Source organism: Xyrauchen texanus, chromosome 2, assembly GCF_025860055.1.
Source record: "Xyrauchen texanus isolate HMW12.3.18 chromosome 2, RBS_HiC_50CHRs, whole genome shotgun sequence".
In the NCBI taxonomy this organism is placed as follows: domain Eukaryota; kingdom Metazoa; phylum Chordata; class Actinopteri; order Cypriniformes; family Catostomidae; genus Xyrauchen; species Xyrauchen texanus.
Genome location: NC_068277.1, coordinates 17534058 through 17548184, shown reverse-complemented (window position 1 = coordinate 17548184; position 14127 = coordinate 17534058). Strand labels below are relative to the sequence as shown.

Genomic DNA, 14127 nt, shown 5'->3' with positions numbered 1-14127 from the left:
AATGACAAGATTATTAGGCAACTCTATAATTGAAGGTCTAGTGACTGACAAATGTGTTTAAAAAAAAAAGCTTGCTTTTAAAGACTGCAAGCATTGCACCAGCATACAGACTCTTTGTTTTCTGACTCTTTAGTGCTGACTTAAATACAACTCTTGTGACCCCATCAACAGAATCATCACGTAAAAATAAGCAGTTCTGACCAACAATGATGTGACTGTAATTAAATACCATATCTTCTTAGTTCAACATCATCATGCAGGAAATCGCCCTGTTAAATCCCAATTTTTTCCCACACAAATTCAGACCAGATTCCGGACACGTGCCTCATGATATGTTCATGCCCCTGAAAATTGGCAGCTCTGTGCCTTTCTGTCTTTTTCAAAATCCACTCTTTTACTTAGTATTCCACAACACTACAAGGATTAATGCCAAGTATCATTGTACACACATTAAGCAATTCATAAGGAACACCTGTACACCTACATATTTTTGCAATTATCTAATCAGCCAATCATGAGACAACAGTGGAATGCATAAAATCAAGCAGATACTGTCAGAAGCTTCAGGTAATGTTCACATCAACCATCAGAATGGGGAAAAATGTGATCTCAGTGATTTCGACCATGGCATGATTGTTGGTGCCAGATGGGCTGGTTTGAGTATTTCACTATGAGTGAGTGCACTTAAGTAGAAACATTTATTATTACATCAAATTATTAAACAGTCAATTGCATCAATTCTGATAAGTCAATTGCAGGATTCTGAGGTCAATTATTTTTGCACAAACACAACTGACCGTTTAACTAGGTATCGATTTCCTTCATAGCTGTACTAGTTTCATTGTTTTTATATCACTCTGCGGTCTCTTTCTTCTCACATTTCAACTCAATCAATATTGCATGTCCATTTATTTATTTACTGGTTAGTAGCTCTGTAACAAGTGTGATTACACATAATTTTTTATTTATAACAAGGCTGACCATACATCATCCCTGTGCATAGGCCAAACTGAACTTCAACACTGCCTCTAGTTCAGCACAACTAGGTTACTGCAGAATTGGACAGTAAATGACTGAATACCATAATAAGAGTATATGACCTCATTGTAGAGTAAGCTGTGAAGTATGTTTCAGTCGGTTTATGTCAGACTGGCAGAGGAGGGAGGCAGAGCCATCAGTGCTGGGCACAAATTGTGACAGGCAAACCTGCTCCCTCCCTCCCAGTCATTACTCTGAAGAACAACATGTGAGGCAGTAATGATGCATAAAAAATACAAAAATAAATGGGCATGTCATCTAAGATCATGTATCTTCATTTGAATGTTTATTGTAGTGCATGTCAAGGAGGTATGTGATATGATACAAAATACAACACTGTTGCTAATTCTTTTTTATACATATATTAACAATATACTAAATATTGTTAAATATTTGTATATATACATCTTATGTACATGTATTTATAATGAAGATTATTAATAAATGATTTAAGCACTACACCACTCTGTCAAATCAAGTAGTTATTAAAAAATACAGCTTGCAAAGGCTGCCTCCTAGTGGTTATAATCTTCTGGTGGCTATTTTATAGATGGCAATTATTGGAGGCACACAATGACATGTTTGTTTGGTATATCATTTATTCTTACACTTCCCAGTTGAATTTAACCTATGTTGTGGAAGTGGATTGACACAGATTAGGGGTGGGGTCTGGTTTTAGTGAAGGGGAGGATTTTCCTCTGTGCTTGCTATACATGGTGGGTCAATGTATGGTGGTAATTCTGTTGTTGTGGAAGAAGGTGAGTTTGAGAAAGCAGGGGAGAAGGTATAGGGAGTGTATACTGAGGTTCCTCTTCTGGACCTGCCAGGTCCCCACTGAGCACAAGCTCATCCAAACCTACCCCTTTCAGCTCTCCCTCCCTCGGCCCAGCGAAAAACCGCAAAACAGCTTGAACATGCTGCAGCTCCCAGAAAATGTATAGAATGACAAGCAGACAAGCAACATGCTTTGGCATTAACTGCACTAGTTTTATTATACTTTTGCAAAGTTAAGCATATTAAAATTCATTTAATTTAAACCAGATACTTTTACCAGATTTTTTTTTTTTTAGTTAGACAGCAATAAGATTTACAGTTTTCCTCTGGGCTTTACTGACATAAGGCATAGTTCACCCAAAAAAATTACAATTATCTCATCAGTTACTCACCCCCATGCCATCCCAGATGTGTATGACTTTCTTCTGCTGAAAACATATCTCAACTCTGTAGGTTCTTACAATGCAAGTGAATGGTGACTAGACCTTTGAAGGCCCCAAAAGCACATAAAGGCAGCATAACATTTATCAATATGACTCCAGGGGTTTAATCCATGTCTTCAGAAGTGATATGATAGGTGTGGGTGAGAAACAGATCTAAAAAATATACCAGCCGGTGGCTAATCACAGACATTTTTTGTAGCATATGGGAAGTATTTACACACATATGATTGTAGGGGATTGCAGATCGAAAGAAAGAGCGATCTTAGCATTTTAAGAATTGACATTGCAATTGTACAAATAAGGATTAAGTACAAAATCAAGATTTTTGAACAGCCCTAGATACAAAAACGTGATAGAGGTCTAGCATGTCCATGAGAGAAACTGTGAATCCTGCAGGATCAGTTTCAGTCTCTTTTGTGTCACAATATATCACAATACATGGATCAAATCGATATCATGAGGAAAACGTATCACGATATATCGATATTTGATTGTATCGACACAGCCCTAGTATGTATGCAAGTAGTTTGAATAGATTCAGGATATACTTCCAACTCACGTTTAATTATAAATCAAGCTTTTTGAACGTGACGTCTCCTCAGCTTCTGAGGCATTATGGGATCGTAAAATGTCCAATTGATCTCACCAGAAATAGCAGGTCCATAGTGTTTTTCCTTGCTTACTGTTTTATGGATATTGAGAATTCGGACAAACTACTGCACTGGCATACTGTTTTTGGCATACTATATAGTATGGAAATATGGGTATTTGGACACAGCCGTGGACTGATCCACTTGTTCCAGTTACAATACGGACAATTTACAGATAGTCCCGCCCACAACAATGCTATTGAACAATGTTGTTGTGTTGAGCAGGACAGGTTGCTCAAAACAGAGGAGATTGTATAGTGCCACAGGGACACAGTGTTTACTATATTATTTGAGACAATTAACGTAGCTTAATTATAGTTGTCTCTGCATATTAGGCTGGGATAGGAGAGTGTTTTAACACAAAAAAAGTAACCCACTTCAGCTTTAAGTCTACCTTGAGTGTCAAAATATTTTTGGGTATGTCAAACCCTGTCTTGCTCAAAGCAATTCGGACAGTTTGTTACTGAAGGTTCTCGTGGTGAGTAAAAGCGATGTGGCCGCATTGACTCAGACAGTGATGAATATAATTTCTGTTTTTCTTCACAACCTTTTTCACAAATACAGGTGAGCTGTCAGATTAGATTTAAACACTGTTGAACATTTCAGATCGAAAAACGTGCATTCATTGAACCCTTAAAAGATATAAGTACTGAATGACAATTGCTCAAGTTATCTACTTCACTTATGGAGCAACTTCATCCTACAGTATATGGAACGTGAGATATTGATTTGCCAAAACAGCGCTTTTAGTTCACGCACCTCTTCAACAAGCAAACTCTCCAATATCATAAGAATAGCTAGCGAGGATAATATATAGGCCATAAATGTTTATCATGAAGGTAAAAGCGTAAAAGATTATGCACCTTATCAACAAACTTAATCATTTTTAATCTGCATCACAAAGCATCACTGTGCTGCATCTGTAACCAAATCTGGGCTCTGACAAGGAGCTTTCACCACAATGTTGACCATTTAAGGCAACAGGTCAGTAGAAATCTGCAGAAAGAGCTCTCCTCAGTTATGATGCCATCAACAGGTTCACTTTTTAAATGTCATTTTTAGTACAGTCCTTATTAGTTTGTAGCAAAATATCTATTATAAAGACTGAAACAATGCAAATGTGTCGATTTCAACTAATTCATCAAGCATTAATACAGCACACATGGATACACAACTGATAATATTTTCACTGCAAAATTACTTAAATTGCTGGTTGTTTCTCAGCAAAATCTATCCTATCATACCAGAAGACATGGAATATGATGCATGGACTAATTTTATGATACTTTTGTGCCATTTTAAAGTGAGGCAATATCCACTGCCATCATATTGAAAATACAGGCTGTGATATTAATTGCAACGTATGGAAAGGCATACATGTGTGGAGTGAAATGAGGGTTTGTAAATTATGAAAGAATTTTCTATTTTTGGGTCAACTATCCCTTTAACTTACAGGAGCTTTAATAGAAGTATACATACATTCTTGTCATATAAAACAATACAACAATTAACTTGTGACTACATTTAATAATGTAATTGTTAAGGCCTACAAAAAATATTTAAACAAGTACAAAAAAAAAAGAAGAGAACAACAAAAACAAAACCTATAGTCTTTTGTGGCTGGTCACTCATGCACACCCACAAAAAGAAATAGTATGGAATTGGCGGTTCAGCTTCACCTTGCTATAAATTTAACACATTAAATATAAACTCTGTGGGGTTTATGAGACATTTTGGCAGCAGATTCTATTATACTAAAGGCAGTAGATCCTGACATAACAGTTTTTATACCAAGCCTGATTTAATCAGACTCTAAAGAGTTAATTAAACCTTGCAGTAAAAACTGTGCTGAGGTTACCCATTTTTCTAAACTATTATTTCCTAGAAATAATATTTGCTTTGAATGTCTAGAGATCAAAGAAATTGTTCAGTCCAACCATTTTTAAAGAGTTACTTCACCCAAAAATGAAAATTCTCTTTACTATTTACTCATCCTCATGCCATACCAGATATGGATGACTTTCTTCTGTTGAACACAAATGGAGATTTTTAGAAGAATATTTCATCTCTGTAGGTCCATATAATGCAAGTGAATGGTGACCAGAACTTTGAAGGCCCAAAAAGCACATAAAGGCAGTATAAAAAGTATTAATATGACTCCAGTGGTTTAATCCATGTCTTCAGAAACGATATGATAGGTGTGTGTGAGAAACGGATCAATATTAAAGTCCTTTTTCATCATAAATCTCCACCTTTGACCAGCCCTGATCAGTAGGTAGCGATATGCACAAAGAATGCAAACCACCAAAAACAAAATGTGAAAGTGTAATTTCAATTATATATTGAAAATTACTTCAATATATATGTTTCTCACCCACACATCTCTTCAGAAAATATGGAGTCAAATGGATTACTTTTATACTATCTTTATGAGCTTTTTGGAGCATCAAATTTCTGGTCCCCATTACGTGCATTGTGTAGACCTACAGAGCTGAAATATGTTTGTGTTCTGCAGAAGAAAGAAAGTCATACACATCTGGGATGACATGAGGGTGAGTAAATTAGAGAACTATCCTTTTAAGGGTGGCATGTCAATGGGATCAACTTAATGTCTTTTGGTGTTTTAAAGTGGCAGGTGAAGAGAATAATGGGAACATGTCCAGCGGCGCACAGGTTTACTGACCCTCCCGATGACTGGTAGTTTGTGGGCGTAGGTACGCGGTGGGAGGGAAGTAAGAGGCGGAGTTGGAGTAAAGCTTGTCTGGAAGCGTCTTCCCTGGCAGCGGCGGCCCATCTGCCGTCCACCAATAATGAAAGAAAAAGCCGGAGGACCGGCCTGAGGAGGTTGGAATCGGGTTTTGGGAAAAATGTCTCGGGTCTGGCTGGATGAACGGCCTGGACGGGATGAAGAGGATCTGGAACGTGAGACAGAGGAGGAGGAAGAGCGGGCAAGGGATCTGCAGATAGAAACAAAAGACGGTTGAGAAAAGTATGCAACTCAAAAGATTAGTTGCAACTAAAATACAATCAATCAACATCATGTGAACTGAACCTTCAGTTTTCAGTATTTTAACTCCTACCTCCCTGGGCCAGTAGCAGCCAGACTTGGTGGTTGCGGTTCTGTGCGTGGGCTTCCATCTTGCCGTGGGCTGATGTTCATGCTGGCAGTGAGTTGGGGCATCTTACGTGTGCTCTCCAGATTGGCAGCACCACTTGCTGGCTCCTTTCTGCCATCTAGGGGAGGGCAAGGACCTGTAGGTGGAGTGCCCCCTAGTGGTGGGTCAGTGCTGAAACGTACAGCCAGACTGTCTCCAAAAAAGGAGTACAGCTCACAGTACATAGCAGGAAGAGATACAGGGGTCCACTCTTCCCATGGGCAACCAGCTCCACCAGCTTGTAGATGGCTTGCAATGCCAAGAGGGGGTTCAGAGAGGGGTTCGGGAGGGGGCTAAGACCAGGAGAGCTTTCTCTGAAACCCACTGCTCCTGCGACTGAGCCCTGTTGAGCTGCACTGCCTCCTTCAGCTGCCAAGGTCAGACTAAGTGCCTTCATCTTCAACAAACGCTCTACAGCCACCTTCAGGGAGGAAAGTGAAAATGGTCACACTGGTGTTATGGGTAAAAAATGTTTTACAATTGTAGAAATTTCCTCAAATGAATCAATGAAAAACAAATTCAACATCTGATTTTATGCTGTCTAGAAATAAAAAAATGATTTAATCATCAGAAGGTTGATAGTTAATTTATCTTGCAAAATTAAGCTCAACAACCTAAAATGAAACTTTTTTAAGGGTACTTTTCATACCAGAATGGCTCCATATACTTTGTGGCCATCAGCTTTCACCTGAGCGTTGGACACAGAGTAATCATCTAACACAGCTTGTAGATTCGCCCAGTAGGCAGGAAGGTGAGGATACAACACACGTTCAACAGCCTTTCAAAAAATGAGACAAAAAAGTGTGACTTTCGGGAGTACAAATTATATTTGCATGTGCAGGTGCATATTGAGGATTTACTTTCCAGCCGAGTGCATGCAGGCCCACCACAGCTCCATAGTGGGAACACAGAGGCCTAACTGGATCAGAGAGCACTTTCTGCAGAGACAGAAGGATCTGATGGTACAGCCCACTCACAAGATCACCATGTGTCCTACAAGTCAGAAGAAAGGCAACTCTCAACTCTCTTAACAGTCAAAATGGTATGAGCATGCTTAATGGACTGTTTGAGAACTTTGTAATGTTGGACTCTACCCCTGTTCCAAATTCTAAGGCAGTATAAGATATAATGTTTCCTTCACAACAAGCTCTGTAAAGACCCAAGTACAAGATGGTGGACAGAGTCGAGAGAAAATGAAAGGTAAAGGAATGTGAAAGTGGTCACTGAGCTTTAGAGATTTAGATTAGAGAAATATGGGTTGTTTCACACAGTGGTCTACCAGTATGTTTTTTTATGGCCAATGCCAATACCCATATCTAGATAGCAGGATGGCCAACATAATGATGATACAGTATATATATATTACACATACATACAGTAATGTGCAAATGTTTTAGGCACTTGTGAAAAATGTTGCATAGTGAGGATGTCTTCAAAAAATAATGAAATAAATCGTTTTCATTTATCACTTAATGTCATGCAAAGTCCAGTAAGCCAATATTCGGTGTGACCACCTTTGCCTTTAAAACTGCACCAATTCTCCTAGGTACACCTGGACACATTTTGTCTTGGTTGTTGGCAGATCGGATGTTCCAAGGTTCTTGGAGAATTCCCCACATTTCTTCTATCTATTTAGGCTGTCTCAACTGCTACTGTCTCAATATGTAATCTCAGACAGACACGATGTTCAGTGGGGGGCTTTGTGGGTGCCATGACATCTGTTGCAGGGCTCCCTGTACTTCTATTCTAATGTTTTCTATTTGCAAAAGTAATGTTTGAGAGTCTAACATTTATATTTCCTATTGACACACTAAAGCTGAAGGTATAAATAACCATCTTAAGACAAATGCTTTTGTGAAACACTTTCACACAGTACTGTTTACAAATATATATAAAAAATTATGATAGTAAATATGATGTACAAAACAACGCTAAATGTAAATAAATACATACTTAGGGTTTTCCTGGGTCAGAAATGGTCTTCAGCAGCAGCTGACGTATATATAAAACGAACGAACACTGACATATGCCAACAACATTACTTAATTGAATTTCATGTTTGAATTGGATATAATTATTTTTCATTACCTAATCATCTGGCACTTTTGAATTTTACTTTAAGGTATATATATATATGAAGCCAAACAAAACTTAATTTAATTAACACCTTATTTCAATAGGACTAGTTCAAATTTTCTGACAGTACCCACGAGTATACCACTTAAATGAGTTGGGATTGTGCTAGTGAAAATGATTGTTTTCTACCGCCAATAGCAGTCCGGTGCGCCCCGGCCTTAAATGGGCAGGGGATGAGTGTGATGAGGAGGAGGGCATGGCCGGGCTGTGAGGGTGCACAGCCGGCGCTGAAGGGGAGCCGGATATGTGAAAAAATGCAGAAATGTTTCATTATCCACTGACAAAACTGTCTGTAGATTTAGTACATGTTGATGAAAAATATATTTCATGCAATATCAAAAAGTATTGCTATACTTTCCAATTATATATATATATATATATATATAAAAATGACTTCTTCACCTACTATTTGTGTGTGCCCTCTACATAAACATACTAATGCTGCCTACTCTGTTGTCTATTTATAGTATATGCTTCTAAAAATGTGTTACCACACTTTATGGAATTTTTATTTTTTTTTCAACTTATGAGGTTCCAAATCAGTCATAATAATGCCATGTAGGTAGTGGACAGCAAGACAGCTCACTAGGTTTAGGAACGGTGTCTCCATTAATGGATATAAATTTAGCAGATGTGGCAGATGGAAAAGTTTTGTCTGTCATATTGGTCTCATATCTTTACCAGAAGATGTGGCTGAGCAGCAGGGCTGCGTAGTCTCTCAGGGTCCAGTGGTCATTGAGAGGGTTAATGGAGGCAGCCAGCGGCTCCAGGATGCAGTACATGACACTGGACACCAGACTGCGTACATATGAGCCCAGGTACAAGTACGGGTTCTGCACCAAACTCTTCACCATGTGTAGGAGTCTGTTTAATTGGTCTAGATCATGACTTACTGACTTGACCTACAAAAGTACAAAAAATATTTCACAGAACATCATGTTATACTTTTCTTTTTACTTGAGTGCATAGAAATCAGAATGTGTTTCTTGGTCAAAGTGACTCAAAATGATGGAGTAGAACATGCATGTAGTTATTGGATAAAACTGATATACCCCACTGATGACATAAACAAAATAAGGCAAGAGTGCAGCAATCTTCGAATTGGACTGAAGGTCTAACAAAGCCACCTGTTGGAAAAATATTCACATTTATTATCAAGAGAACACAACACTGCACTGTCTGAATTGTGTTTTAGTGTTTATTTTACATAAGGTTTACATCAGTAATTTAGAGAAACACAGAATACCTTCATGAGATGTGGGTCCTCTCCTAAAATGGCCCGGGTTATTTGTTGGTAATACTTCAGCAGATCATCCGATAGTGACTGAACAGCAGTGGGCACTAACAAGAGAAGATGCTTTCAGCACATAAGAGAAATTGCCACAACTTCTGCTAACACATAATTATACAGAATCGCTTGATGTTTAGGTGACTTTTGTTTGAAGTAGTCAACTAATAAAGCAAAATATATATAAAAAACAGCAATTCAGATATCTGAAAATTACCTGTTCCTTGAGGTTCTAGATTGCCCTTACCATCAAGGTATGATACATTCACTGTCGATCAGTCAAAACAGACAACAAAAGCAAAAGATTTAATCAAATTACAAAGTATGTAACTTCACTAAAGACATATACAATGTATGAAATATCACTCATGATACATGTCTTACCTCGAACCATCGTTTCTGCACAGCCTTTAGGGATGTTGGTAGCAAGGGCCAACTCCACAAGGTTTATCTCCCGATCTTCTACAAAAAAAAGTTCTCCTTCCTTCAGTGGACGAAATGATAAGGCTTCTTGTGTACCATGGCCACAAATGGTCTAGAAAACATACAACAGATGAAGTGTTTCAGAAAATTGCTCATCAAACACTCGGTTTCAAGATTTTCACAGATATTTAGAAATTATGACATACCTCAGTATTACTCCATCGTAGCGCTCTATTGAAGTCTTCCACGCTCAACTTCCGTCTCTTTGCGTGTCTCATGAACTGTGAGCTATTCTGTAGTGGGACAAACAGATGAAATGTGTATCCTTTGGTTGCTTGTTTGCACCATGTGTTTCAGCATTCAAGGTGAAGTTGGGTGATTTCTTTAATTATGGGCACTTCGGTGTCCCAGGGGTTGATTTTTATTTAACAAACAGATTTCATTTTGTGTGTGCATTATAGAAAGGTCACATAAAAGCGGACTTGGAAACTTTTTACCAGACATTGATCATATAATTTGGCTACTTTTCAAATGCCTTTTATGTATTGATTGGTATTGTTTTACCTGTGACCCAGACTTCTTCATATTAAATCATAAGAATTAATTCATAATAAAAATGATATTGTATAAAATAATTTCTATCCATTTATCAGAAATAAAAAATTATACCGATCCCACAGTTGTACCGTCTTTTCCACCAAACCAAACAATTCAGATTTTTTTTTTAAGTTAGTGTACTGTTAACCAAGTCAACAAATGTTTCAGTGAAGAGCATACTTAAGATTAAATGAGAAATTGATGTTCTAAGGAAACAAATACAATTCAAGGTAAATATAACTTCTTGTGAGCAAAATATTTTTTATTGGACTTCATTTCCAATCAAGTTGTATTTTTCTAAAGTTAATCCAAAAAGCATGAAATTATTATTGTGTATAAAACGTTTGCTATATAAATAGACTTAGCCAGACAACGCAGTATGTCATTTTTTTTTTTTTTTTCTTAAATAAAAGTTACAAATGACTTTTATTTATTTTTTTTATCCCCGTCATTTCCTTAACGGTATTATTTTAAACATACAGAATTTGAGATGAATTGGAAATAACACTGTGGTGGGAATTTCCAGGACATTCAGAAACAGAAATGACCAAAATCTCGTGTGGTTCGTGTACATACACGGTTGGACGTTTTTAATAACAGCATAAAAAGAGTTTAACGAGATTTTATTTCTAGACATCCACAGAGCTAGAAGTGCCCGAGGTTGAAGAAACACCCAGTTACGCATGTACAAGACAATTAAGACACGCTTCAAAAGGAATTCAATTAACTCTTAGGTTGACCTGTGTTGCTTCTCTGAGACGGTAGCACACATCCTCGGCCAGCAGAGCTGCGACCTCTTCGCTGAGCTCCACCCCGGTGCTCTCGGCCATCAGTTTAATGGACTCACGGGGTACCTCGGCGAAGCGCCGTTCCTCCCTCTCAGTCATGCTTACGGTACCGGGCAAACGTGTGTGGTTGCGATCAGTCCGAGATCACTGAAGTCAAGAATATGAAGGGTAATGAGATAAAGCGACATAGCTGCATTACGTTTGGCAAATAAATAACTAGTCAAGACAAATGCACCAGTTTAACGGTTCAGGACATATATCTAGCCTGGGAGACAAGTTTTAGGAATAAGCGGTGTTCGTTAGATTCAATTCAAACGAATTCGCTAAAATCATAAGAGCAGCACTTGACAGTCTTGGCCTAATTTTAATCAAAAAACATGCACAGTACCTCGTTTATGGCGACGGTCCACAAACGCTGAAAAGCATGAAGTTTCGAGTTAGTCTCTTAAATAACAAGTCTCTTTTAATATATATATATGGCTACATGCTACTACATTAGCACACAGCTTCACCATTCCCTGTTTACACAGCACTGTGAACTTGAAGCGCCTGATTGGCCAGTAGTTTGGCGCATGCGCATGACGCCATGAATACATTGGTTGTTAGTAGTAAAACAAATTCTGCCTCCTATCCTCAAAAAAAATTCTAATCATTTTGTAGAGTTTACCCTTTATCAATCCAGTGACATAATACGTGTCCCTTCCATCCATCTGTAATGTACGGAAGCCCCTGAACCGCAAGGTGAAAAACCAAGTTTCCCGCTTGAAAAAAAAAAAAATATATATATTTCTTCAAAAATGTTTTACCATCGGAATCATTGGGGGCAGAACCCGGGGAGCGTTACTAATAGGTGGTGCTCACCACTCAATTCGTTTTGGATGAGCATTATACATTGGCGGTGTAACTATCTAGCTCACGTTTAAACAGACCAACAATATTTGACATTCATCTGGAACAATTCACTTCTGAAATGCACTCACTATTGCATAGACAATGCTATATTAAATTAATTACATTTTCACCATGACAGTCTGCACATGACATAGCAACATAAGATTACATGTTTACTGATAGTGGCACCTGGTGGCCAAGGTTGGTAATTTAGAGAAAAAAGACTTAAGGAACTGACACTTAAGTCACTCTTCACCGTTTTCCCACCTTGCGGTTCAGAGCTTTTGAATTCAGGAGTGACGGTATACATTGGAACTGCAGTCGTTTTTATACTAAGAGAGCACACTCAAAAGTACACTTAAAATACTTTAGGAGGTTTTATTGAGCAGATGCTGAAGTTTCCCAAAATAACTTAAGGCAATTAAAATCTTAAAAATCCATAAGTTAGAAACATTCATATTGCAATCAAATCCATTATATATACACACACACACTAATAGAAACCTCAATTTAAACAAGGTTTTCGTTCAATCTGTCAAAAAAAAAAAATATTGGCATCTGAAGTATTGGACAGACTGAGAATAAATTGTCTATCACTGGAGACTTAAAAACAGCAGAGTCACAAAAGACACTATATACACACAGTAATAAAATACATTTAAAATGGAGGCTGGAAAAGTACAGTCTAAGCTCACAGCTTTAAGGCTTGGAGTAACTAACTTGGGGCATCATGTCTGGGATTTTGCCACCCCAAAGGCCTCATGACAGCAGGGGCCTGTCCAGAACACCTTGAGGGCCAGCATGGGCAGCTCTTTCCAGTTGCTGGAGCCTGAAGGCCAGAGGTAGCAGCAGGTCATTCAGATGCTGGCTGCTAAATGTGAAGGCGTTGTTGGCCACTACTTCCACTGATGGGGGTGTGACTGGACCGGAGCCATCAGGGTACACCGGCGAGGCCAACGCAGATGGAGGCGATGAGGATAGTGGAGATGGTGAGGTACTTAGGTCCGATGCAGGTGAAAGGGATCCACCATTTGGCATTTGGGGAGGCCAGGTTGTGTGGCTAGAGTTGAGACCTTTGATTGTATTGGGGAGCCCATGCTGGAACTGGCAACGGGTGCCATGTAGACAGAAACCAAATGTGCTGAAGGTATGACACAGGGTGCCACGAGGCTTCCACTCTTGGGAGTGTGATGGAGGTTGCCAGGTTCTTTCCTCATCTACGCTGCCAGATTCAGAGCCACCCTCAACATGCAGGAAATGGCATCGGTTGCCAAAGGGGCAAACCCCAAAGGCACGATACGTACGGCATGGTACGTTCTTGCGGCGTGGGCACACGGGCCTCTGCTCTTTAAGGTTGTGCACAAACAGACAACGAGTGCCATAAATGCAGTATCCAGCCGTGTGGAAGGTACGACACATCTCAGTTTTGTACTTAGGATGGCGAGAAGGGACATGAAGATCATGGAGGCCGTGAGCAAACTGGCAGCGGTCGGCATACTTGCAGGTACCCGTCTCAGCGTAGCGGCTGCACAGTTCGGTCTTGTAGCGGGTAGAGCAGAGCCAGGGGGTCACAGGAGGAGATGGAGACTCAACCAGGGGGAGCAAGGCCTCAGCAAGGGAGAGACTACCACGACCCAAACCCTCCTCAGGGAAGAGATGCTCATTCTGGCCTTCAGTGGGAAACAGCAGTAGGTTCTCTTGACTGGTCTGAGTGAGAGAAAAGCATCACTCATTTTGTTAGTGCATATACAGGGTGCGCTGGGTCAGATCTTTGCATTTTTTTTAGAACCCTAAAAACATTGATTTATCCTTGGATAAAAACACTTTAGAGGCTGTGGAAAAAAAATTATTAGTTGGGTAAATTGTAAAATATTAAAAAGGTAGTTCAGCCAAAAATGAAAATTCTCATGCCATCTCAAATGTGAGGACTTTCTACATGAAGGG

At 39.1% G+C, this 14127-nt stretch overlaps 2 protein-coding genes across 2 annotated transcripts; both read right to left on the bottom strand.

Annotated features, from left to right (window-relative positions):
• Positions 1-4458: 4458 nt before the first annotated feature.
• taf6l (TAF6-like RNA polymerase II, p300/CBP-associated factor (PCAF)-associated factor) lies at positions 4459-11825 on the bottom strand. The gene is given in 13 exon segments (XM_052144958.1): positions 4459-5862; positions 5986-6350; positions 6353-6481; positions 6710-6838; positions 6921-7053; positions 8878-9098; positions 9249-9323; positions 9443-9537; positions 9702-9752; positions 9869-10019; positions 10114-10200; positions 11245-11439; positions 11681-11825. Coding segments are annotated over 12 exon segments (1917 nt in total). The 5' UTR covers positions 11392-11439; positions 11681-11825; the 3' UTR covers positions 4459-5528.
• Positions 11826-12942: 1117 nt separating this feature from the next.
• Positions 12943-13899, bottom strand: LOC127652977 (mRNA decay activator protein ZFP36L2-like; the record flags this gene model as incomplete). Its single annotated transcript, XM_052139440.1, has 1 exon — positions 12943-13899. A coding segment is annotated over one exon (957 nt), but the record flags the coding sequence as incomplete, so codon positions are not given.
• Positions 13900-14127: the final 228 nt, after the last annotated feature.